General features: G+C 43.1%; 1 protein-coding gene across 2 annotated transcripts; it reads left to right on the forward strand.

Moving 5' to 3' along the window:
* Positions 1–1,097: 1,097 nt before the first annotated feature.
* Positions 1,098–19,409, forward strand: znf346 (zinc finger protein 346). 2 transcript variants are annotated; one of them, XM_047379385.1, is made up of 7 exons: positions 1,098–1,211; positions 5,513–5,616; positions 5,949–6,038; positions 10,200–10,347; positions 10,466–10,681; positions 16,790–16,889; positions 16,983–19,409. In XM_047379385.1, exons 1-7 carry the CDS (start codon positions 1,154–1,156, stop codon positions 17,242–17,244), a joined length of 978 nt encoding a protein of 325 aa, XP_047235341.1. In that variant the 5' UTR covers positions 1,098–1,153; the 3' UTR covers positions 17,245–19,409. The 2 variants fall into 2 exon arrangements, with proteins under 2 accessions (XP_047235341.1, XP_047235342.1); XM_047379386.1 differs by lacking the exon at positions 1,098–1,211 and adding an exon at positions 1,325–1,500.
* Positions 19,410–25,858: the final 6,449 nt, after the last annotated feature.

Raw genomic sequence — 25,858 nt, forward strand, 5'->3', positions numbered from 1 at the left:
AACCTAACCATGACAATAAAGTCACTGGTTATATAAAAATTACACATTTGGATGTTTTTTCCTTCTATCAGTGGAAACATTCCTTTCCATCACACGCATATAAGTCATTCTTGTTGTCTACTGTATTTGTGAACTATGTGAACGAAATCATGCAGGTCCTGTATGTCTATGCAACTACAGCATGAGCTCATTTCACAACACAGAAAAACCACGGCAGAACATTTTTAAGACTGTCCTGAAATGTTTTAGATGTTTATAATATCTCCAGAAGTGGATTCAAGAAGTGTTGTTTCCCTAAAAGCAGTAATTACCTCGACTGACAGTAAGCAAGACAAACTTTTTGTTGTGTAAAAATGTCATTGTTATCTTTATAGTTGGAAGAATTTATTATTATTTTCTGTGTTATGTGAAGTACGTGTACATCCTAAAATCTGATCAACAACTATCATCAAGCGTTTAAGATAACTGGCAAGGAGTCTTTTAAGTCTGGCCCGCGCATCTTTGTAAAACAGTTTTAATCCAACCACATCGGAAGGCTTTGGATTTAAGTTCAGACTTTGACTAGGCCACTCCAAATCCTTCATTATGTTCTTTTTGCGCCTTTCAGAGGTGGACTTACTGGTGCACATGCCTAAAAACTAAATGATTTGTCTCCATCTAGTGGTTGACTTAGAACATGCGCAACTTGGCACAGGGTCCGCACCTTTTAAAGGCCCGCCGGCGCACTCTGCGGAGTTTTCGCATCTAGAAACTCCTCCAATCATCACTTCTATCAAGCTTATATTAGGAGCAGGATCAGACTCGCTGCATTACATTGTTATGAATTTATTAATTAAAATATTTTAAACCAGCCATGTCAGGGCTGTACGGTAGCATTTTAAGTATGTTTTTATCAAAGATGGTTTCCATCAGTACGTCAATTCTTAAAGCTATAGCCGCAAAAAATATGAAAGGAGGACCTTTGTTCGTATTTAATTTGTTTCAGAGGCTATAGGATATTACTTGCAGCATCTGTCGCTAAATCATATTTATTTTATGCGCTTTTAAAGCAAACTTTTACTTTACTGTTTTTAAGCCCTTTTCGTCAGTGCCGCCAGTCTGGTCATGGGCCGCGCATGCGCTGTTGGACGCCGATGCTGTGTGTAGAAAAATCATGGCGGAGGCGATGCAGACCGACAGTTTTCCTATCTTACCTTCGGGTTTGGCGGAGGGTATGACATCTGCTTCTTCCAGTTGCATGCATATGTTAGCAGAGAACCGCGTCAGTGCACTTAGCAGCACTTCCGCGGTTTCTAGCGGTTGAAACGCGTTGCCTTTTTCGTCGGCGGCTTCCTCGAAGCTAATACTAGCATCGTCTTGCTAAAACGTGCTAAGCTACGTAGCTCTAACGTTTCTGCTCCAAGGTCGACGAGAGCAGGTCTGCATCCGATGTTAATTCGGACTTTTCTGGAAATATATGTTTGAGGACAGACCAGTAGAACATCTCCATGTCGGGTTCCGGTAAAGAACTTGTTTTAGTTAGTTGGAGGATCGTGTTTTTACGCAGTTTGTTGTGCGTAACGGTGAAAATGCTGCTCACGAGACTTGACCACACAGTTAAACATCGCAGCGATCTGCATCCTAGCTTGACATGATGCACCTTATGAATTTAACCTGAATTTATCAAGTTTTCCACCGATCTGAAATAGTTTTTGTGCAATTGCACGTTTATTTAAAATGTATATATTATAAAGGATATGAATGCAGGTTAGAAGCTGAAACTCTGGGATGATTTATGTTTCCCAGTTTACACTGAAATCTGAAGTGTGAAATAAATCACAAAAATGGCTTTATTAAAAAAATTAAATAATTTGCCATGAAATGTTCAACACACGAGCTTGGAGCAGTAGTCTGCCTTTTCAGCGGTTACAATAAATGTCAGTTCATTCACTTGTAATGGTCCTTTTATTCAGTTAAATGTGGACGTTTTTTACATTTTGAACTTGTATTTTGGCGAATAAAAACGGCAACAGTATAATTGTCCCTTGAAACACAAAGATATTCAGCTTACATTATTTTTTAAAGTGAACATTGTAGGTATATTCTGTATTAATTAAATATTTCCAATTTTTGAAGTAATCTGAAACTGGATTCCAGGTGACTTGCTGATTAATTAAACATAGACTGAATCAATTGACCTATGATATATTATAGCCCAAACATTAACAGACCAATTGGTCAATTTAATAAAGAAACGTATTGGGATAACAAGGTTTTGTTGGACCAAAACCTTAACAATAATCTCTGGCTACAACGCTAACAGGAATGGAAACAAATGTTTGGACTGTGGCTACATAATGAATGTGAAATCTGGCAAATAAAACAATTTTTTTTGAGGGAACTCCTACACAGCCAGTGGTGTAATCACTAAACAAGATGTTTGAGTACAGCAGCAGCAAACTCTAATATTATCCTTCCTACTAATTGTGATCACAGTTCTAACAATGTGTTTAGATACGTGGAAATTAGATTGCTGTATTTATTATTGCTAATGTAAGCCACCGTTGGACCTAAAATATGTTTTTTATTTTATTTAGAAAATACAAAAGGGCCAGAGACAGAAACTGATCAAATTTTCCTTGACAGTTTTTTGTTTTTATTTCTACTTTTCATTTGAAATAATGCCCCAAACTAAAAACTCCCAATATTTTCAGTCTATAAACGCATCAACCAACAGCATGCATTTAAATGCACTTTTATAATTAAATAAAAATCAAAGTTTAGTGACATGTTTGATGCATAAATGGAAATCACTTCACTTTATAACAAATGTCCTATTAAGGCAGTAGTTCTCAGTCCTGGTCCTCAGTCCTCTCTATCCTGCTTGTTTTAGGTCAGGGGTGCTCAGCTCCAGTCCTTGATGCCTGGTTCACACGGCAGGATTTTTTAAATTGTCGGCTTACTCTCATAACCTGAGAGACCCCACACGTGGCGATTAAAAATCGGTCCTACAGTGTGTGGTGTCCAACCACACGGCAAGCACAACACACCAACAGATTTCACTCACAAACATTCAGATTTCAGACGGGAAATCGAGATCGAGTGTAAGTTCAGAGTAATTCCCCTCTGATCAAGTTTGGCTACACGTCATATTCAACAGGCTGCGTTGCGTGCTTGTTTGTCTGCGGGGAACACCCCACATAGTAGGATATCAGGCCAGGCCAATCCAACACGTTGAATATCCCTGTTTTGAGGTTGTAGCGGTCCCGACGTCCTTCCGAGTAGACTCTTAACACACCACACACACCAGGAATATCTCATAAGATCATTTTAAGAGCATCACGATTATTGGGGCATGTTGGAAGGGGAACATCTGGGGAACTAAATCCAGCATAAAAACGAGTGAACCAGGCATTAGGGTGACCATCCTGCAACTTTTAGACGCATTCCTTCTCCAACACACCTGAATCAAATGAATGGCTTATTACCAGCCCTCTGCAGAGCTTAATCACCTGCTGATGAGGGAGTTCAGCCATTTCTTCAGGTGTGTTGGAAAAGGGATGCATTTAAAAATTTCTGGATGGTAGCTCTTTAGGACTGGACACTAGGTGTTTCCCTGTTGCTACATGCCTGACTTAAATTAACTGCTGATTTTCAGGCTTCTGCACCACTTGATGGCATTCTGAGAAGGTAATGCAGTCATTTGAATCAGGTGTGCAGGAGCAGAGACACGTCTAGAACATGAAGGACAGTGGACCTGAGGACTGGGTTTTAATTCAAACCAGTTAAATTTGTTCCAGTACAATCCAGTCATATAATCAGTTCTAGGTGTAATAACATGTAGTAAAGAGTTATCTTAGGAAGCTCATCTGATTGCATAAAGTTGTCGAATAAGAAAATTAGGGCTGCAACTAATAATTTGCTAATATATTAATTTGTTGACTATTTTCAGTTACTCGTACTCATAGTTTCTCGCTTTATCCGGAACCGGGTCGCGGGGGCAGCAGACTTGGTAGAGACACCCAGACGTCCCTCTGCCCAGACACAACCTCCAGCTCCTCCGGGGGGAGCCCAAGGCGTTCCCATGCCAGCCGAGATTAACCAAATTATAATCGGATAGCAAAAGGTGCTTAGTAGGAGTTTTTTACTAAATTTGAACAATGTGAAGCTAAAGCTATGCCACTGGAGGGGTTCTGGATAGAGCAAATTTACAGAGAAACAAGGTTTTTCATCTTAAATGCAAAATATATATATATTTTGTACAGTTTTGTTGCTCTGAGTGGGTTCTTTTAGCAAATGGCATGTTTTAGAGTCTGAATAAGCCATAGTAATGATTATTCAATTACTAAATGAGCTGATGATTATTTCAATAATTGATTAATACTGACTAATCCGATGATTTGTTTCAGCCTAAAGTACAAAGTTTACTTTCATCTATCCTTTTGCATCTCAAACTGCTTTTTGTGCAGTTATATTGAAACGTCTTCGGGTCAGTTCCCCCTTTATCTGTTCCAACCCATTTCCTACCTCTGCATAGCCCTTTTTCCTTGTTACTTTTAGTTGGTACCCATAAACAAACTAGTTACGTACCTATGTAGTCAAAACTGTTGTATACCAGTTTTTTTGTTGTCTAGTTGCGTTTTGACCTTGGATCACTTCATACCTCAGGAATGTGTGCTATCTGCTTTGACAGCTGATGAGTTCAAAGTCATTTTCAATGTTCTGCTTACAGTGAAATGTAGTTAAATATCATCTATCAACAGCAGGTAGTTGTTGGGTATTTTGGTGGCATCAGGATCTGTAACATTATAGTTAATGAGCCAACTAACCCAAGCAAACATGGGAATCTTAATGGAATTAGGGTGTAATATAAAATGGAAAAAATGCATTTACATTTGAGCCTTGAGCAATTTTATGATTATAACCACCATAATTCGGTAAAATGCTTCACCACCAAGAGAAATAAGCCGACATGCAGCAGTTAAGTACACGTATGTATGCTGGAGGTACAACATCTTGACGCGTCAGCATTTATCATATTGTATCGAGTCTATCCAGCACATGAGATGATAATTAATGAAACTGTTCTGTCTATAAATGTAATTCCTAAAAGGAACTTTGGTTTAGATGATACTAAAGGACGAATTTTCCTAAAAACATCAGTCTTACGGAATGTAGAGCATCTTGAAACTGGCCAGACAGAATCTCCAGATTTTATTTTTATCTAATAACATCTGGAAATTGAGCGATCAAGGTGAATCAGCCAAGAACTGTGACTCACAGACAGGCCTAAAAACATGCTTTGGGAGCATTGTTTCGGCAGGTTTCTGCATTTGTGTTAGAGGCACATGGGAGGTTTGTTGTAGTTTGAAAGGATAAATTGAAGAGCTGGTTAGCTTTCTTGTGTCCTTGATAACTGGGATAAAGTGTGAAGCAGAACTGTTGCTGTGGCTGTTTTCTATGTTGTATTATAACAGTTTTTTTCCCCTGATGATTTAAACATCTTCTGTTTTTCCTCTTCTCCTCCTTGCAGTAGATAAAATGATCAAGGAGCGCAGCGACCTGTTTTCTGACAGCCAGTGTAAAGTCTGCAGTGCTGTCCTGATTTCTCAGTCTCAGAAGTTGACTCATTATCAGGTCAGTGCAGCAAACCCCTGGTGCTTTTCAAGCATCGGGGGATTTGACTTTCATTTAAAGGTGTAGAGGCGTGACCACATGGATCACATTACATTATTGGTTCTGTTTTTACCACCAAAACAATGCTTTACAGTTAACAAGTATGGTAACTGTTTTTTATTTTGTATTTAGCTCTGAGAAATCCTCTGCTAAATTTAGTTTAGTTTACAAAACTTGATTCTAAAATCTAAATGAAATTGTTGTCATTTCTTTATTTCTAACTTAAGTTGAGAAAAACAGAATCATGCAGAGGCTTCTTATTTTAAACAGTTTCTGCTACTTTGTGCTTTCAGAGCAAGAAACATGCCAACAAGGTTCGGCGTTACCTTTCCCTTCATAACGAGAACGGCAACGCTGTCAAGAAGCCCAAAATATCCGACAATGTGAGTCAAAAACTGCAGTCAACACGGCGCTAAGCTCTCAGAAATTATGTAGACATGATGTGGAGCAAACTGAGGAGCCATTAACCCATTTGGGATGCTTTATATCAACACAAAACCTACTGGCCTCACGTTGTGTGTCAAAAAACATTGTTTGTGTTAAAGTTAATTCATCGCAACTCAACATTCATTCAAATCAACTCCCAGTAATTTCCAGGGATGCATCGTGTCTGCAGACGAACTTTACTTCATTTCTATATGCAAAAGATACAGGGTCATAAGAATTCACAGTTGTAGCTCGTACTCGTCGTCTTCCGCTTATCCGGGACCGGGTCGCGGGGGCAGCAGACTCAACAGAGACGCCCAGACGTCCCTCTCTCCAGACACCTCCTCCAGGGGGAGCCCAAGGCGTTCCCAGGCCAGCTGAGAGACATAGTCCCTCCAGCGTGTCCTGGGCCGTCCCCTGGGCCTCCTCCCGGTGGGACGTGCCTGGAACACCTCCCAAGGAAGGCATCCAGGAGGCATCCGGTATAGATGCCCGAGCCACCTCAACTGGTTCCTCTCGATGTGGAGGAGCAGCAGCTCTACTCCAAGCCCCTCCTGGATGGCCGAGCTCCTCACCCTATCTCTAAGGGAGAGCCCGGCCACCCTACGGAGGAAGCTCATTTCAGCCGCTTGTATCCGTGATCTCGTTCTTTTGGTCATGACCCAAAGTTCATGACCATAGGTGAGGGTAGGAACGTAGACCGACCGGTAAATCGAGAGCTTTGCTTTTCGACTCAGCTCTCTCTTCACCACAATGGACCGGCACAGCGCCCCCATTACTGTGGCAGCCGCACCGATCCGTCTGTCGATCTCGCGCTCCATTCTTCCCTCACTCGTGAACAAGACCCCGAGATACTTAAACTCCTCCACTTGAGGCAGGAACTCCCCTCCAACCTGAAGAGGACAAGCCACCCTTTTCCGGTCGAGAACCATGGCCTCGGACTTGGAGGAGCTGATCTTCATCCCAGCCGCTTCACACTCTGCTGCGAACCGCCCCAGCGCATGCTGTAGGTCTTGGCTAGAGGGGGCCAGCAGGACCACGTCATCTGCAAAAAGAAGAGATGAAATCCACTGGTCCCCAAACCAGACCCCCTCTGGCCCTTGGCTGCATCTAGAAATCCTGTCCATAAAAGTTATGAACAGGACCGGCGACAAAGGGCAGCCCTGCCGGAGTCTAAAATGCACTGGGAACAGGTCCAACTTAGTGCCGGCAATGCGGACCAAACTCCTGCTCCGCTCGTACAGAGACCGGATAGCCCCTAATAATGGGCCCCCGATTCCATACTCCTGGAGCACCCCCCACAGGGCATCATGAGGGACACAGTCGAATGCTTTCTCCAGGTCCACAAAACACATGTGGACCGGTTGGGCAAACTCCCATGAACCCTCGAGCACCCTGTAGAGGGTATAGAGCTGGTCCAGTGCTCCACGGCCGGGACGAAAACCACACTGTTCCTCCTGAAGCTGAGGTTCGACTATCGGTCGGACTCTCCTCTCCAATACCCTGGCGTAGGCCTTACCAGGGAGGTTGAGGAGTGTGATCCCCCTGTAGTTGCAACACATCCTCCGGTCCCCCTTCTTATAAAGGGGGACCACCACCCCAGTCTGCCAGTCCAGAGGCACTGTCCCCAACCGCCACGCAATGTTGAAGAGGCGTGTCAACCATGACAGCCCTACAACATCCAGAGACTTGAGGTACTCAGGGCGGATCTCATCCACCCCCGAAGCCTTGCCACCGCGGAGCTTTTTAACCACCTCGGTGACTTCAGCCTGAGCCGCAGCACGCTTGGCCTCACGGTACCCGTCAGACGCCTCAGGAGTCCCACAAGCCAACCACAGCCGATAGGACTCCTTCTTCAGCTTAACAGCGTCCCTTACTGCCGGTGTCCACCACCGGGTCCCGGGACCGCCGCCGAGACAGGCACCGCAGACCTTACGGCCGCAGCTACGGGCAGCAGCATCGACAATAGATGCGGAGAACATGGTCCACTATGTCTCCAACATCCCGCGGAATCTGGTCAAAGCTCTCCCAGAGGTGAGAGTTGAATACATCCCTCGACAAGGGGCCCGCCAGACGTTCCCAGCAGACCCTCACTATGCGCTTGGGCCTGCCACGTCTGTCTGGCTTTCTCCTCCTCCAGTGGATCCAACTGTGGACAGCTCAGCCCCTCTCTTCACCCGAGTGTCCAAAACATGCGGCCGAAGGTCTGATGATACGACAACAAAGTCGATCATCAACCTCCTGCCTAGGGTGTCCTGGTGCCAAGTGCACTGATGGACACCCTTATGTTTGAACATGGTGTTCGTTATGGACAAACCGTGACTAGCACAGAAGTCCAATAACAAAACACCACTCGGATTCAGATCGGGGAGGCCATTCTTCCCGATCACGCCTCTCCAGGTGTCACTGTCGTTCCCCACGTGGGCGTTGAAGTCCCCCAGCAGAATAATGGAGTCCCCGGGAGGGGCACTATCCAGCACCCCCGACAGGGACGCCAAGAAGGCCGGGTACTCCGCACTACCACTCGGCCCGTAGGCTGAAATGATAGTCAGAGACCTCTCCCCAACCCGAAGGCGCAGGGATACGACCCTCTCATCCACTGGGGTAAACCCCAACACGAGACGGATGAGCTGGGTGGCAACAAGCAAACCCACACCAGCCCGCCGCCTCTCCTCGTGGGCCACTTCAGAGTAGAAGAGAGTCCAACCCCTCTCAAGGAGATGGGTTCCAGAGCCCACGCTGTGCGTGGAGGCGACCCCGACTATTTCTGGTCGATATCTCTCGACCTCCCCCACAAACTCAGGCTCCTTCCTCCCCAGCGAGGTGACATTCCACGTCCCTAGAGCCAGCCTAAGCATCCGGGGATCGGGCCGCTGAGGTCTCCACCTCAGTTGTAGCTTTATTTGTTTAAAGTCATTTATAGAAACATAACATTGTGCTGCTTAAAAGCAGCGATTGTTCTCTTCCCTTTCAAGCTGGGATCCTGGTTTGTTCTGCAGACCTCTGTGTGAAACTGATGTAAAGTGTTGGTTGCAGCTGATCTGCTGTAATCTTTCTGAGCTTCCAAGGGAAGTAGTCCCAGAGCTGAGGTTCAGAGTAGATATGAAGTGATTCCAGCTTCTTTTACGTAAGAGCACATGGTCCCAGTACGAAGGGCTCAAGCTGCCGGGCTTTGAAAGGTCCAGACAGCTGAATGAGGAGTTTGGTATGTTACAAACTTGAAGTCATAAAGGTATTGAAAGCTTATTATGTTATTCAATGTTTCTTATATGAAATTTTAACCGATTCTACAAACAAAATCCCACCCCAGAGGAGACCCGAAAGAGGACAGATCATAAGTAAAATGATTCTTTGACAAACATATTTAAATTTAAGAGTTACACAATTTTTTCAGATCAAGTCAGATGTTTTAAGGTTTGATGTCATGTTATGATCCAATCCAAGCTGGCTGCATTATACTAGAAAATCCTGCGATGGCCATAATATTGGTAAATATGGTGATGATGCAGTCAGTTATAGAGATAAATCTACATTTTCCTCATTCTTCTATTTCTTATGTGCATTTCTAACGCTCTGATCCTGTAATTTCAGTCGGGTATGGGTGTCTTAACAGCAGTGAGACCTGATCCAAAATGGGAAATACTACACTGGCTTGCAAAGTGTGACCTCATGACCCTTTGAATATGTTAGCTTGCAGTTATTTCATTCTGAACAGTCCTTTGCAGTCGTTAAACCCGTACCACTGATGAAGATGCAGATGTATTCGTGTTTTAAATTTACTATCTCGATGAACAGTGATATCTTTTAAAACAGGGATGCAATGATCCAACTCTTCCTTGCTGGGACCAGTTTCAAATTTTCTTTTAAGTCCTGACCTGCTGATTTTATTATTATTAAACTTTTTCCCTGGATTATAAAAGAGCTGCAATTTCTTTAATAATGGTAATAGTTAGGATTCCAACTGAAAACGAAGGAATTCAAAAATAAATTCCCATTTATGTAATAAAGTACATGTCCTTAACCTCATTCTCTGGCCGTTTGGTCGGTGCATTCCTAAAATTAAAAAGAACCTTGTTAAGTAAATAATTGATGTGCTGTTTGTGCGTCTTTGTCTGCAGGATTGTGACAACGGAGACACTGACCGGTTGAAGGCATGTCACCTGTGTAACATGACCTTCACGTCTCCAGTCATGGCTGAGTCTCATTATCAGGGCAAATTTCATGCCAAGAGGCTGAAAATGAAAGCTGTTGAATCCCAGACTCCAGGTTTGAGCTTTATTTACATCATTCAAAGCCTTTGGCCTTTTTGCTGTTTCCCGTACATTTTATTTTTCCTGTTGTTTTTACACATTCCTGCTTTTTCTCTTTATCCTCATTTCTGCAGAAGCCTCTCAGACAAGACAGCCGATGGAGAAACCCGCCGACAATACAGGTGGAGTTCCTGAAGCGGACAACAACAACCCAGATCGCTACTGCTCCACCTGCAAGGCCTCCTTCAACAACCCGCTCATGGCCCAGCAGCATTACGCGGGCAAGAAGCATAAAAAACACATGACCAGGCTAAAGCTGATGGAGACATACAAGCCCTCCACTGCACCAGGTCAGAACTTGGTTTCAAGCTTGCATATTTTGGTTGTCACCCTGCAAAGGTCAAAGGTAAACCTTAAAGAATTATACATCTGTAGATTCTCTACAATGTTCCCTCGCAGCATCAACGTGGTGGCAGCATATCTTTTGCCTGATTTACATATTTATGTAACCTTTAACTAAAAATAGTAAAGGGTTATTCTTGCAGCAGAGCCGTTTTTAACACAGCCAGCCTTCTCTATGCTTATAGTGTCTGGTGATAAGACCATTACATCAGCTCCTTTCCTTGTGTGTTAGATGCAGGGTTTCTACACCATAGAGACAGATCAATATCATTTTTTTTTTTCTTCTTAAGAATTATGATTTATGGTAACAATGATACCAGACAATGTTTGCAAACCACAAAAACTAAATGCAGTGTTGGGATTGTTACTTTAAATATCTTTTTTTACTGTTTGTTCCATGAGAACAGCAAAAAATATCAATATCGTTTGAAAATATGATTAAATTCATTTAGTGCATGTTGTTTAGTAATAAAATTGCACTACTTTAATGTTACTGGTGTCCTGAAGTAGGCTCTTCAATAATCAGTTTGTTTTTTCTTAAGAGCAGTATTTGTCCATCACTGCAGCCACAAACACAGTCTGTAACCAAAGAAGAGTGCTGCAAAGTTTTATATACTTTTTATCATCAGTTTTTTGCCCGTGGGCAATAAATACCACAAAATATTGAGATTTCATTTATTGATTTTATACAGCGCTTTAAAACGACCAACTAAGGGAACCAAAGAACTAAACCGTGAGATCAGAAAACATAAAAACATACATCCATAAAAGCGGACAACAGGAACAAGGATCATAGCTAAAATCCCACTTTGCGACGTGGTTTAAAAAGTCTACTTGAAAAAAAATAAGTCTTAAGCTTAGATTTAAAGATGTCTGGGTCAGTGGTGGAGCAAAGCTCTAAAGGAAATTGGTTCCAGAGTTGGGGTGCTGCCACTGAAAATGCCTGGTCAATTAAACCTTGTCCTTGGAGCATCTAATAAAAGTTGATTTGATCTCCTCTGGGATCTGCCATGTAAAGAAAGACTTAAAGTTGAGATAAATAAGGTGAGGCCAGGCCGTTAAGAGCTTTAAGAACAAACAAAAGCTTAAAATGAATTCTAAAGGTGCGTTCAGACCGAATGACGCAACAGGAAAATCGGAACTTTTCTGTCAATTCGCGTCGCGTCAATAGGCCTCTTTTCAGCACAACAGTTGTCATACGAGTATGAAATTCACAGCTGTTGCTCAGGGTACATCTATGTTCATGTAGGAAATTCTATTTTATTCATAAGTATTTCATTTTCAGATGCATATGTCAACAAGCCGATCAGCCGTTGTTACATAATTATTCAATACGCTACCATGCTGCATTCTGTTGTCATATCAGCTCTTGCCTGGTGTATTTTGGCGGTTCTCGTCCATATGTTTAGGCACAAAAATGTTTATTATATTTAGGAGATGTGGACAGTACAATTTGGCTGTTTATCTATTGAGCTGAGATTTATTTACTCACTGAATACAGATGGGCAGGCGTTCTGCAGCGTAGATACAGCGCCTGTAGTTGGTGACGCGGAGGCTGATTCATCCTGCAACGTTGGGCAGCAGGTCCTCAAACTGGGTCCTGTATAAACAGGAGTACCGCTGAAAGCGATCGTGATCCAGACGCTACTCCTGGAGTAGGTGGTTCCGTCTCTGGTGAACCCAGGGACGTCGACGCCGGCGGCGTTGTTCGGCTTTCCATAGATAAACCACCGTGACTCGTTTCATGTTGAGTTGAAACCGACAAGCAGCAGATAGAAGCTGCTTCTATTCTATGAAGCGGTGGAGCGGTCAGTCAAGTCATCTGAGCGGTCCGTCCACACCTAGCGTCATATCAGCGAAACGGAAGTTACGCTGTAACCACGGTTCAGTGAATTCCTGGATGACTGCCAGTCACACTGGTCACTCGGAACTTCTCCCCCAGCGAGAAGATCCCAGGAGTCGAACGGAGCTTTCCATGTGCTATTTATAGGCCCACGCCAAGGTGGGCTACGTGTCACGTGCGTGACTTTTACAGTTAATCTTGACCTGCATGGAGCGCGAGAAGACACATCCACTCTGTTTACTGCCACAGACAGTCAGGAATGAATGAAACAGAACTTGGGATAAAGCGCCAGAGTCCAAATTGGGAATATGACTGCGTTTTGGTGTTTTGTAGTGTAGGGTGACCAGACGTCCCTAACTTAGACGGCCTGTCCCCGGCTAAAGCTGTCCCTGGAAATGTCCCCGATTTTAGCGTTTTGTGAATAAGAAATGTTGTCTGTAGATTTACTACGGTAGCGGGGGCAGAAAGCCAGAGTGAGCATGTTGCGCGCAACAACTGCTATTACGGTAGCTAGTTGTGCTGTTGTTAACGTTACAGACAGAGTAGAAGAAGAAGAGCTTAGTGCGCCTCCTTGGACTGGGCTGATCCTGGCCGTGATGGTGTGTTTCGCTGTAGGAAACGTAACTAGTGTTGTCAATATTCAAATAAATGGTAAAAAACAAATGGCTTGGATGTGTTTTGTTTTACTAAAGGTAAGGACACAAATGCTAAACCAAGTTTTTAGGAACAAACAGAACAGCAAATAGGAAGACAAGAGCACAACTCCCTGATTTGGGAAATTGGAGCTACAGTGTCAACAAGGATTCGTCCAAAGTAAGATGTTTTAGAATTGATTGGTGACCTTTAGTTTATATTTCCGGAGTTAGTTATTAGTTGTTTGCTAATTTATTGTAGTGATTTGTGCACTCAGGCTGAGAAGTGTGTTCCACTCAGTTTGGACATATGAAAGTTACTGAAAGGAGTCAGAAACAGGGAAAGTAAATGAGGCAAGAACTGCATGAACTGAGAATGATGAGAAGGGAGAGATAATCACTTGGTTAAATGTGCATTTCTTCTGTTGTATGAGCTTATAGCTCCAAGTAAAAATAGTTGTTTTTTTCTTTTTGCTAAACATGGCTATTGTGGTATTTCATCAACTGAGGAAAATAGTTAAATAATTAAAGAAAAGTTAACATTTAAAGGATTATCGTAGTTTCCTACTATCTAAAAATATCCAACTACTGTTGGGTATCTGGAACAAAAATCTATTTTATTTGTTAAATTGTAATTTTTCAGTATGTTTTATGCTCTAATGTTTTTGGAGAAGATTGTGATTATATTATGTCTCTTTTAGAATAGTGAACATGTGATAGAAGAGGAGAGAGGAGGAAAATAGAAAGACTGATAGAAAGAAGAGTAAAGCTAAGAGCAGGGAAAGAGCAGATGGGTGTTAGAAAAAGGAGGAGCGTAAAGAAGACAGACATTACTACTGCTATTTATTTGTTTTATTACTCTGCTAACAACAGTGTGGATAGACTTTCCTGCTGTTACACTTGATTTTTATAGTTTAATTATGAATAAATATTTTAAAATAAATGAAACTAACTGTACCAATGTTTTCATTATATCTTGATAACATTTATTTCTTTTAATCTCTGAGCTGGAAATGTCCCCGGATTTTATTTCAGAAAAACAGATTAAAACTATAACTGAAACTAATAAAAACAAAACTGAAACTAAGCATTTTCAAAAAACAAAAACTAAGCTAAAATAGCAAACAAATGCCAAAAACTAATTAAAACTAAAACAGAATTGAAAATGTGAAGTCAAAACTAAATAAAAATAAAAGCTAATGAAAATTGCAAAACTATTAAAACCTTGGTCTGAACGCACCATAAAAAGGACAGGAAGTGTCTAGAGGTGTTGGTTAAAAGACGGACAGTCGTGTTTTGGGCAAGTTGAAGACGTTTAAGGGAAAACCGAGAGACACTGATATATAGAGTCCATTTCAATAGTCTAGTCTGGAGCTAATAAAAGCATAAATGGCCATCCAAGTCCAGACGATTTAAAAAGGGTTTAATTAACTTTGACACAGATAATAAAAACTTGATTTGAACACAAAGTTGATTTGTTTATTGAATTTAAAGTCCTGATCAAATTTTACCCCTAAGTTTCTAACAACGTTACTTGATTTAAAAGGCAAAGTACTGACACCTATGCTACATTGTCACCAAATAAAATACATTCAGTCATTTGTTCATTTACCAATAAAACGTTTGTACTGCCTCTGTTTGACAGCAGTTATGTGGTCCAGGACAGAGGGTGAAGAGCTTTACTGCAACCTTGCCTAAGAGACGAGTAAATGTGTAGTTTGTGTGCATAACAGTGGAAGGATAGTTATAATTTTCCCTGAGTGGCAGCACATAGGGAGAAAAGAGAAGGGGGCCTAGAATGGAGCCTTGTGGGACCCCCCACAGAATACAAGTACTGGTTGAGGATAAATATCATGACAGAGAAGGTTCTATCATTCAGATGAGAAGTAAACCACTTTAGTGCAGTGCCTAGGACCCCAACAAAGGGGTTCAAATGAGAGAAGGACAGAACAGCTCAGTGTCAACTGCTGCTGTAAGGTCCAATCGAACCAGAACAACAGAGCGCGTACTGTCCATAGACACTGATCTAAAGCCCAACAGAAATGTTTCAAAATGCCATTTTATTCTAAAAATGGTTGCGTTGTATACAAGAGATTTTATTAACTTTTGAAAAAAGGTAAATGAGAAATAGGTCTCAAATGAGATCAAATTGATGGGTCCAGGTGGGTTTTCTGAGAAGAGGCATTTAGAACAGTTTCTGAGGTAAGACAGACGTTCATAAAAATTGCAGGACCAACATTAGTAAAAACCTCATTTATAAGTTTAAAAGAAAGACAGTCAAGAGGGCAGTTAGTAGGTCTCATATGCTGAATTGCTTCTTTCAGATGAGAAAAGGGAACTGGTTCCAACAGCTGAAACGTGAGCAACAGATAGATCTACAATATTAGGTGTGCTTGAAACCTGTCTTATAGACGCCACCTTTTCAGTAAACGTTAAAGAAAATTGTCACACAGTGACTGATGCATCGAGCAGGACAGAGGTTGGAGGATCAAGTTTAATTTTTTTTCAATTCAATTCAGTTTTATTTATATAGCTCCAATTCACAACACATGTCGTCTCAAGGCTCTTCACAAAAGTCAGGTTCATTCATTCTAATTAATCCTAATCATTGAACAGTTCAGTCAGATTCAGTTATTTATTCAAATTGGATAAAATGTTTTTCTATCTAAGGAAACCCAGCAGATTGCATCCAGTCAGTGACTTGCAGCATTCACTCCTCCTGGATGAGCATGTAGAGACAGTGGACAGTCACTGGTGTTGACTTTGCAGCAATCCCTCATACTGAGCATGCATGTAGCGACAGTGGAGAGGAAAAACTCCCTTTTAACAGGAAGAAACCTCCAGCAGAACCAGAACCAGGCTCAGTGTGAGCGGCCATCTGCCACGACCGACTGGGGGTTTGAGAGAACAGAGCAGAGACACAAAGAGAACAAGGAAGCACTGATCCAGGAGTACTTTCTATGGGAAGGAAAAGTAAATGTTAATGGATGTAGCTCCTTTAGTCGTTTCATCTAGAAAGAAAGAACAGATAAACTCTGATCCAGTTTTCAAGGTTAGAGTCTGAAAGAGAGAACATAGAGTTAGTTACAGTAGAAGCTCAGTCAGTAGCCATGTCTAGGAGAGAGAAAGGGTTAAACACTGAAAGACAGGGCTATGTGGATCATCTGTAGAAGGTGAGCATTAAGTTGTTGCCAGCAGAAGCTCGGACGATTCCCCTCTCCAGAAAGGTGTCACAGGTAGACACAGAGCCAGGCCAGGTGTAGCTTCTAGGAAGAACAACACCCTGGGACAATGAGTGTGGTTGGAAATTATATTGAACAAAAACAGATTTTTCTTCCTCAACAGATCTCTGGTACTGAGCGATAATGTCCTTTAGTACTTCCTGAGAAGCACTGTGTCTGTAACGTTTGGATATCTGATTAAACCTCCCTAAACTGGGACAAATTCACAGACTGTGTGTCCAGATTATCCGTTTCTACCTAGTGATGAATATTCTGTATATTTTGGTATTCAAAAACAACTTTATGGTCCTGTTCTGCCAGAAACCAACACAAAGACTAACTTCCCTCCTCTGCATGTAGCTTCATCACTAAACGGTTACCCGTGCACCATCTGCAATATTGCGCTCAACTCCGTGGAACAGTACCAGTCTCATATCAGTGGGGCCAGGCATAAGAACCAGTAAGTACAAATAGGGTGGATGATTTATCAGGCTAGTAACCAAATTATCAAAGTTGCTTTTTATTTAGTCATTATATTTATTTTGTTTTAAAGAATGAAGAAAACTGGTCAAAAGTCTGGAGAGGACCGACCTTCAGCTGTGGAATCACAAGGGGGCGTTCACCAGTATGCTGCAGGTGATAACCAGTGCACTCCTGCAGATGATGAATACCCACCTGGAGATGATCATTACGTACCTCCAGATGACCAGTATGGCACTGGGAATGACCAGTATGAAGGCGGAGATGGCCAGTTTGGCAATCATCAGTACACCCCAGAGTTCTCTGCTTTTTCGGAGCAGTTCCAGTATACTTGAGGCTGGACTGGGATTGAACTGGAGATGGACTCTCTCCAAACAGCCCCCCTTTAACTCATTAACAAAGCATCAGCCCCTCACTCCTCACTCTCTCTCATAACACTTTAGCTCCTGTCTGACTCAGTAGTGTTTGTAAGTGTTTGCAGTCATGTAAACCTCAGTTTGGACTGTGACGCACCCCATTGTATTATCTCTCTCATTTTATGTTTGTTTTTTGCTGAAACTGTCAATAGAGCTTTGGTTTTTTCTTTTTAATGCAACAACAGTTTTGGATCTGTAAAATATAGACATTATAACCCCAAGCATTGTGTGATGACGGGATTCAGCTGTGATGCAGCTACACTTGTTAGAAATGATTGATGAGGCGTTTCTCATCAGAAGGTTATTGTTATGAAAGTCGGACCAACTCGACTCTTATTGCAAAAACTGTCAGAACGACCGTATAAACTAGACGGGAATTTCCAGGTTTGTAAAATAGGTTTATGCATGAAGCACTCTGACATATTTGAGATTGGAGTTTGTTTCCAGGTGGTAGAAATGAAGGCTGCATGATAAAAGAAAAACAATTGATACTATTGATGAAAATCACTATATTGATTACAATTTTCAGACAGGTTCTTGCTTTCTGTATCGTTTTTTTACTCTCCATGAGTAAAGGCCATTTTCATACGCAGATGGTGAACCTCTGAAATACAATACCCTACAAAACAATGCATCAAAGCTGTCTATTGCGATATTGCACACACTAATGTCGAAGTTCGATTGTGCAACTCTAGCAGAAATCAGCTAAATTAGCTTCTAACTGTACAGCTGTTCTGTTTTTACCAGTGTGACCATGCTGGGAAACTGATGATATTGACTGCTGATAACCTCTCAACGTAACCCCCTTTCAAAAAAAAAATTCGAACCACCTTTAAATTTGACTGATCTACATTGGCGATTATGCCACACTTTCAGAACCTCGACCCAAATGTGAAACAAGCTCCAAATTCCAGATGTTGACCGTTCCAACCTTCCTGTTGACGGTCGCCGGGTTAGAGCAAACTGAAGTCTGCAGTGAAACAGTCAGTAGATTAGTGATGATGGAGGTTCTGGAGCATAACCACAAGTACACCAGCAAACGGATTCCGTTGTCATCGCCTCGGTCCACATGGCTCCCTGCGGCTTGCATGCTTACCTCACAGCCTAAATGCTTACCAGTGATTTATTAGAGAACAGGACAACGGAGGAGCATTTAAAGCACGCCTTGAGACCTTAGGCCTGCGTATTAAAACAGGAAGTGACTAATATGCTATTTTAGGTGCCGTAATTGTAATTTGGAACACTGCTAAATTTAAGTCTGTCTATGTGGTTTAAATGTAAGAAAGTAAAATGATACTCGACAATAGTAGGAGGGACCTGTTCTGCAGGTTAGTGAAGTGGTCTCCAAATTCAGTCATTGATGGTCAAAGTCCTACATGTTTTAGATGCGTCCCTGATTTAGCTAAATGGTGTCATTGGCAGAATCCTGCAGAACCTAATGTGTTGAAAAAGCTATAGCAACAATTTGAAAGGTGTGTGTTGGAGTGTGGAGACCAGTAAACATGCAGGATATTGGGCCAGGAGAGCTGGAATTGACTTGTCATGGTTTAGTGCTTCCTAGGAATGCGTCTATATGGTTTAATGCAGGAAGAGATGAGCTTCGCTGATATCTAACCAGCTTTGAAACCACAAATCAAGCCTCCTGTAAGTAAGTAAGTAGTAAACAACACAGAAAGCGGACTCATTGGTTTGTTTTTCCTCTGAATGTGCTCTCTGCTTCTCCTTCCAGATGGCTCTGACAGCTGTAGCTAAATTCTTTCTTTTACTTTAACTGTTTACATTATTTTGTTTCTTTTTTATTGTTGAAAATAAAAATAAAAAAGGTCCAGTAATTCATCAGGCAACTACAAGCTCCGTTTACTATATTTAATTATATTTTTTAGTGCCCCGGCTTCAACCTGACGCTTCTGTTTGCTGTTTTTGTTGTTAGTTAAAGGCTGTACTGTGAGACGTCCTAATATACATTTTTCCCCTTAAATCTCTCTAAGCAACATTAAAATGTAAGCCGATCTTAAATTAGATTGTGTAATCTCTTTTTTTTAAATAAAACCAGTGCTGCTTCGTTTTGGCGGAGGTTTTCTGTATGTGATGAGACTGGCTCATTAAAAACTTGTGGCATGAAAATTGAATTTTTCTTAGTTTCTCCATGAGATGCTTTAGGATTTACACTATTTTCCACCAAAAGGATTGATGTCAAACTAAACAGTGATGTCAAAACAGCATTTTTTGCCAGTTTATCATAAGATAGTTGGTGAAATATTTTAGTATTAAATGTGTTTGTCTAAAGAGCTTTTTTTTATTAGTGTAATTTTCAGAGGGCTGGTGTGTACTGTACAGAACATGTAAGAAAGACAACTGGCCTTTCTGTTCTCATCCTGTGTTTTGTGATTAAAGGGTTACTTTCAGTATGTTATGTATTAAAAGATTATGCAAAGGTCGTGCATAAAGAAAAAAATGTTTTACACAAAGTCTTTTCTTTTTGTCTGGAAAGAACAAGAGTGGATGTGATGGGAGTCCAAACATAATTTCCAGTGTGAAGATGCAGCCTGTAAATAAAACCAGATCCAGTAATCACATGGTTCCGCTCAGACGTTTACACGCATGCAAAGATTTCTAATTTTAAGCTGTTCCTTTTAAAAGACCTGATTGTTTATACAACCTTCAAAACAAGGACTTATTGAACGGGTTCAATATTTATTGTATAAAATCCAGAGGGTTCAATATCTGGAGGATCAATCCTGCCATAATTAAGAACACACAGAAATAAATAAATGACTTGCTAGAATAATTACTATGCCAGAAGGAAGCTCGAAATATAGTATGTATAGTATAGTAAAATAATAAAAAGGAAGAGATTTATTGAAAATTTGACCAATTAATCAGATATAATCATTTCTATTTTAATCTTTTAACTGTTGTAATTTATCTCTGCTGTTTTTCCTATTTTGTATTTAAACCACAAAATTTCAAACATACTTTTTCTTGAACTCTATATTTTTCTCTTGTTTATTTAATACTTTTATTTATTTCATATTTAGAAAGAAATACTTTTATTTCTTTTATATTTATCACCACCCAAATGTATTGTTGGCCTCATAGCATAATTGTCTAATTCATTTGACTTCGGTAATTATGCTATGAGGTTAACAGTTCATTTCCTAAGAAAATAATAATTTTTCAAATTATTTTACTGTCCTTTTATTTCTTAAGCACTGATGTATTTCCCCGTCTGATTTATCCCTGTTGTATTTTCTTTTGTAATGGATTTCCGTCTTTCTTTTCTACATTTCTTGGTCGCTGTATGTCTTTCCCCTCTTAAAAAGCTGCCGAAACGTAAAAACAAAGGGGGCGGGGATAGAGACAGAGGGGACGGTCTTTGGAACAGCGTCACCCCACAGCTTCTTTCCTATTGGCCCAGGTCAAGCCTCTCAGATTTAGGTGCTTAGCCTCGGAATTTGTCCTCCATACAGATAACCTTTGCACAAAAAAGTTATGAAATGTGTGTTTATGTCCATGAAGCATTATTACACAAACAAAATGATCAACCGGTCTAATTTCCTTTGAATTAAGGGTGTTAAACTCCAGTCCTTAAGGGGCCAGTGTCCTTTGACTTTTGAGGAAAATGCTTAACTGTATTGAGCCCATGAAACTTCTCAAATACTCTTGGCCAGTGCCAAACAGCTGTTGGTGGAGACGGTGCGATGGTGTGGGATGACTTCACCCTCACTGTTAAAACAAGGCTTGTCCTCAGTGGAGGGATATCGAGATGAGATTCAGCAACCTGAGGCGATCCCACGTCTTCACTCCTAGGGATGGAAACCAAATCCTCCAAAATGTCAAGACTTTCTGCCACAGAGACTGACTCCAGAATCTACGAGTGGAGAGGATCGAACAGTCCTGTAGTCCTGACTTCAACTTTATTGAACATCTGTGAGATCACCTTAGGGGTGCTGTTTGTGTCACACTGGATGTTACACATCCTGGTTATGTTAAATTGAATTCCATCCCATATCAGTGTGTGACCAAGGTGGTGACAGCATTATGGTGCGTTCACACCAAACGCAATTTCTGTGAATTTTTCGCCTCATTTGTGTGCTTTTGCCCGCTTCACATTCCGCGTGAACTCCGCGTTGGCATTCGGCAACAAGCGGCAACGCTTCGCTGCGTCATCAAATAGGAGGAGCTTCCATCTGCTGCTTGCTGGTTTCAACTGAACATGGCGGACATGGCTTTCACGGACCAAATTACGGTGTTTTACCTGTGGAGAGCCGAAAAACACTGCCGACGTCAACGTCCCTGGGTTCACCAGATTCTTCAGGGACGGGAACAGTTAGGAGATAACCACCACCTACTCCAGGAGCTGCGTCTGGATGACGGTCGATTTCAGCGGTACTTCCGTCTATCCAGGACCCAGTTTGACTATCTGCTGCCCCGCGTTGGGAGACGAATCGGCCTCCGGTACGCCAACTACCGGCGACCGCAGTGAAGCCAGCCCGAAGCCGGACACCAGACACTCAAGCTCCGCGGAGCCAGCGGCATCCAGCCCACTGCCGATCCGAGTCAGGCACCCAGATTTCGGCTAGCTGCTCTCTGTTGCTCCCTCTTCTGACGCGCGGTGGTTCACTAGGGACCGTCAATAAGTTTCCGAACCAATCAATTGTGGAAAATCTGAGTGCCTGAATCGGATCAACCGTGAGCTAGATGCCGCTAACTCCGCGGAGCTTGAACATCCAACTTCAAACTAACTTCACCGCGGTTTACCGGCACTGTATCCCTGCTGCTGAACGCCTGTCCATCTGTCTTCGGTGAGTAAATAAATCTCAGCTCAGTAAAAAAACAGCCGATTTTCAATGTCCACATCTCCTAAATATAAGATATTTGTGCCTAAACATAACCAGGCCAGGTCCTTTCTGTATTTGTCTCAGTAAAAGTAATTAGTTGAATCAAACAACTCTGGCTTGCCGCACACCGCCACTATGATCTGGTCCTCCATCTTCACTGACTACGGCTTTTTCTCTGCTTTGGTCCTTCACCCTACGTCACAGCCACATCCAGTCCCTGATTGGTTGACGCGACGCAAATTTAGGAAAAAGTTCAGATTTTTCAACTCGTCCATCGCGCCGCTCCGCTCCCGCTTCGTTTGCTGCGCCTTCCGCACCGCGCCCTCCGCGTCGTTTGCACCTCGCCACGCCGCTCCGCTCCTGAACGCGCCTCTACATAGGGATAACATGTAAATTGGCCGTTCCTTTCGCAGAAATCGCGTTTGGTGTGAACGCACCATTAGGAGGAGTTGCCCGGCTGTTGGGGTTGTATACTGTTCTCCCATGCACTCTTGAGATGCCTGTTTGTTAAATGAATAAATTGTTAAATTGCCAAAATGTCAATATGTATTTCTTCAAACATCAGTCATCCAATTTAATGTATTTTTGGGATTGGCAGAGAGGATTTGGTATGTTTTTCATGTACACGTCCCACATAAAGTATTGAACTCTTGCTCAATCCATACATACATTTTTCCTACGAAAGGGGCAATAAACAGACTTTGCAAAAGTATGAGATTTCTGGGCAAGAAGCATTGTTACAACATATAAATAATCAACCAAACTTACATTTCCTTACTTTCCGTGGTAACTATTTATACATAAACACCTCTAGTAATTGTTTAATTGTTACTAAGCAAGGTCCACCTCGACCACACCTGTTGTAGCAATTAACAAGCTTCTGACATTATTCAGGCTGAATATTTGACCCCTCTTAATCAGAAATCGTAGATTTAATTCAAATTGGTAAGTTTCCTAATACAGGGCCAGCTTTCAAATTAAATTTCAAATAAAATTAAAATGAAATTTTATGAAGGGTTACCTCCAAATTGTTGAACTCAAATTAACAGCTAGATGGTTAAAACCTGGACACAGGTGTCTCAATAAGACAATGGTCCCAAACACACAACTTAACAAAAGTTACGACTGTAACTACGGTCCTTTAAATTCCGGATGACCACCAGAGGCGGTGCTTCAAGCACTGAATGATCATTCTTGCGCATGCGCAGGTCAAGAATTTAATAACAACATGGTCACATGTGACCTACCGGTGGCTCACGTGAGTCTATATAGTCACACGACACCGGGAGCCCAGTCCCAACAATCTTCTCGCGAGCACGCGGAGACCGAGGCACTGACCGCTCTGGCAGTCATAAGGGATTCATAGAACCGTAGTTACAGACGTAACTTTCGTTCTATTTCATCCCTACTGACCGCCAGAGGCGGTGCTTTAAGCACTGGATGATGCATACCAACAGGGTCCTGAGGGATCCCACGGAGACCCCAAGGAACACAGCAACGCCACTAACCTCAGCGGGACGCAGAAGGCGGGTGTTCCTGTATGCCCTGCAGAGGATGCGGCGCGGCGACGTTCACTCTGTAAAATCTGGCAAAGGTGCTCGGCGATGTCCAGGAAGCAGCTTCACAAATGGCCTCCAGAGGCACCCCGGTCATGACAGCCCACGAGGTGGAGAGGCTCTTAGTGGAGTGAGGTTGCACACCGCCCGGCAGGGGCCGATCCTGCAAGGAGTAAGCCATGTAGATCATCTCCACAATCCAACGTGCCAACCGCTGTCTAGAAAGGGGCTGACCCTTCCGAGAGCCAGCATAACCAACGAAGAGACAGTCAGTCCGACAAATGGGTGCCATGGAGCGGACATACGCCTCAAGCGCTCGGACTGGGCAAAGAGGCACAGAAGTGGCATCAGGATTAAAATGGGAAAGCCGGAGCGGCAGCACACTGCCAGCCACTATAGGCACCTTTGGAACAAAGGAAGCATTAGTCCACAGCGTAACACCGGAGCCATCCAGGTTCCTCTGACAACATGGTTCAGACACAGACAGAGCATGCAATTCCCCCACCCGTTTAGCAGAAACCATGGCCAACAGGAAGGCGGTTTTCAGGGAGAACCACTTGAGGTCCATCCTTGTAACGGGTTCAAAAGGGGGAGACTGAAGGGGCGCAAGCACCAGCGACAAATCCCATGCAGGGGCCACAGGGTGCATGGGTGGACACAAGCGCCTGGCACCCTTCAGAAACAGTGCGACATCCCCATGCCGGCCAACAGAGCAACCACCAAACCCAACTTGCCAACGGGAAAAGGCTGCCACATACACCTTCAAGCTGGAAGGGGATCGCCCCAGATCCAGCAACTCCTGAAGGAAGGACAGCAAATGGAAAACAGGACAAGGAACTGGTTCCAGGTCCTTACCACGGCACCAGTCAGCAAAGACTGCCCACTTAGCACCATAGGCGGCCCGCGTGGACGGTGCCCATGCGCCAGTCATGGTCTGTCCCACCCTACGGCCCCCCATCTGGGAGAAGAGGTCTCTCCTGGGGGGGAGGCGCATCGGCAAGCCGGAGCAGCAGAGGAAACCAAGTCCTGCCCGTCCAAAAGGGGGCTGCCAGCAGAAGCTCATGCACGTTCTGGAGAACCCTCAGGAGCGTCTGGGGGATCAGGGGGAATGGGGGAAAGGAAAGGCATAGAGAAGGGTCCGGGGCCACTCGTGCACCAGTGCATGGCAGCCCAGAGGACTGGCACTGTTCATCAGGGAGAACCAGAGGGGACGGTGAACTGCATCCCTGGAGGCAAACAGGTCCACCTCCACCCTGCCGTAGGTCGCCCAAATGCGATCCACCACCTCTGGGTGAAGCCGCCACTCCCCGGAAGCGGCACCTGTCGAGACAGAAAGTCCGCGGAGACATCCTGCGGACCCGGAATATAGGTCGCCCTGAGGCTGGCAAGGAGTGGCACTGCCCAGACCAGGAGCCGCTGGGTCAGGGACAGTATTCTCAGAGATCTGAACCCCCTTTGGTGATTTATATGGAAGACAACCGTGGTGTTGTCCGACCGGACCAACACATGTCTTCCCAGCAACCCTGGAAGGAAAGCACGGAGCGCCAGGAACACAGCCATCAGCTCCAGAACATTAATATGGACCCCGCACTGCCGTAGGGACCACACCCCCTGAGCCGCATGGTCTTGCCAAGTTGCTCCCCAACCCTTGGAGGAAGCATCCGCATGGACGACTTCCCTCCGACACAGAAGGGGGCCGAGCGGGACACCCACCATGATGTAGGACCCGCTCCGCCACTGGGACAGAGACTGTAGGCACCGAGGCACAACCCGAAGCCGTCAGAGCCTGTGAGTACGCTGGGAGGGGTCCAGGCCGACCCCGTTCAGCCACATCTGCAGGAAACCAGACAATTTAAATGATCACTGCCATTTCTGATAATATGAGTAGGCAAATATCCAGCCACAATTATGCTGCATCGTGTTGTTTATTCTGTTTATACTTCAACATGTATAGTTTTGACTATCTAGATAAGCAGAAATCCTCAAATTCAAATATATTAACTTATTTAGTTTTTTTGTCATTCCTTCGTTCACCGTTTAATTAGATACATAAAAAAGGCATGTTGTGTGATCATTTCACTGTAGAAACACGTAAAATAAAAACACATTAAAAGCCCACAATTACTATGACTTTCA

Source organism: Girardinichthys multiradiatus, chromosome 11, assembly GCF_021462225.1.
Source record: "Girardinichthys multiradiatus isolate DD_20200921_A chromosome 11, DD_fGirMul_XY1, whole genome shotgun sequence".
In the NCBI taxonomy this organism is placed as follows: domain Eukaryota; kingdom Metazoa; phylum Chordata; class Actinopteri; order Cyprinodontiformes; family Goodeidae; genus Girardinichthys; species Girardinichthys multiradiatus.

Excerpts from the sequence above, each read along its gene's own strand:
- znf346 (XM_047379385.1), top strand. The coding sequence starts at position 1,154 with ATGGCGGAGGCGATGCAGACCGACAGTTTTCCTATCTTACCTTCGGGT. Across the intron at positions 10,348-10,465 it reads TGTTGAATCCCAGACTCCAG|AAGCCTCTCAGACAAGACAG; the intron begins GTTTGAGCTTTA and ends TCATTTCTGCAG. Across the intron at positions 16,890-16,982 it reads GGGGCCAGGCATAAGAACCA|AATGAAGAAAACTGGTCAAA; the intron begins GTAAGTACAAAT and ends TTTGTTTTAAAG.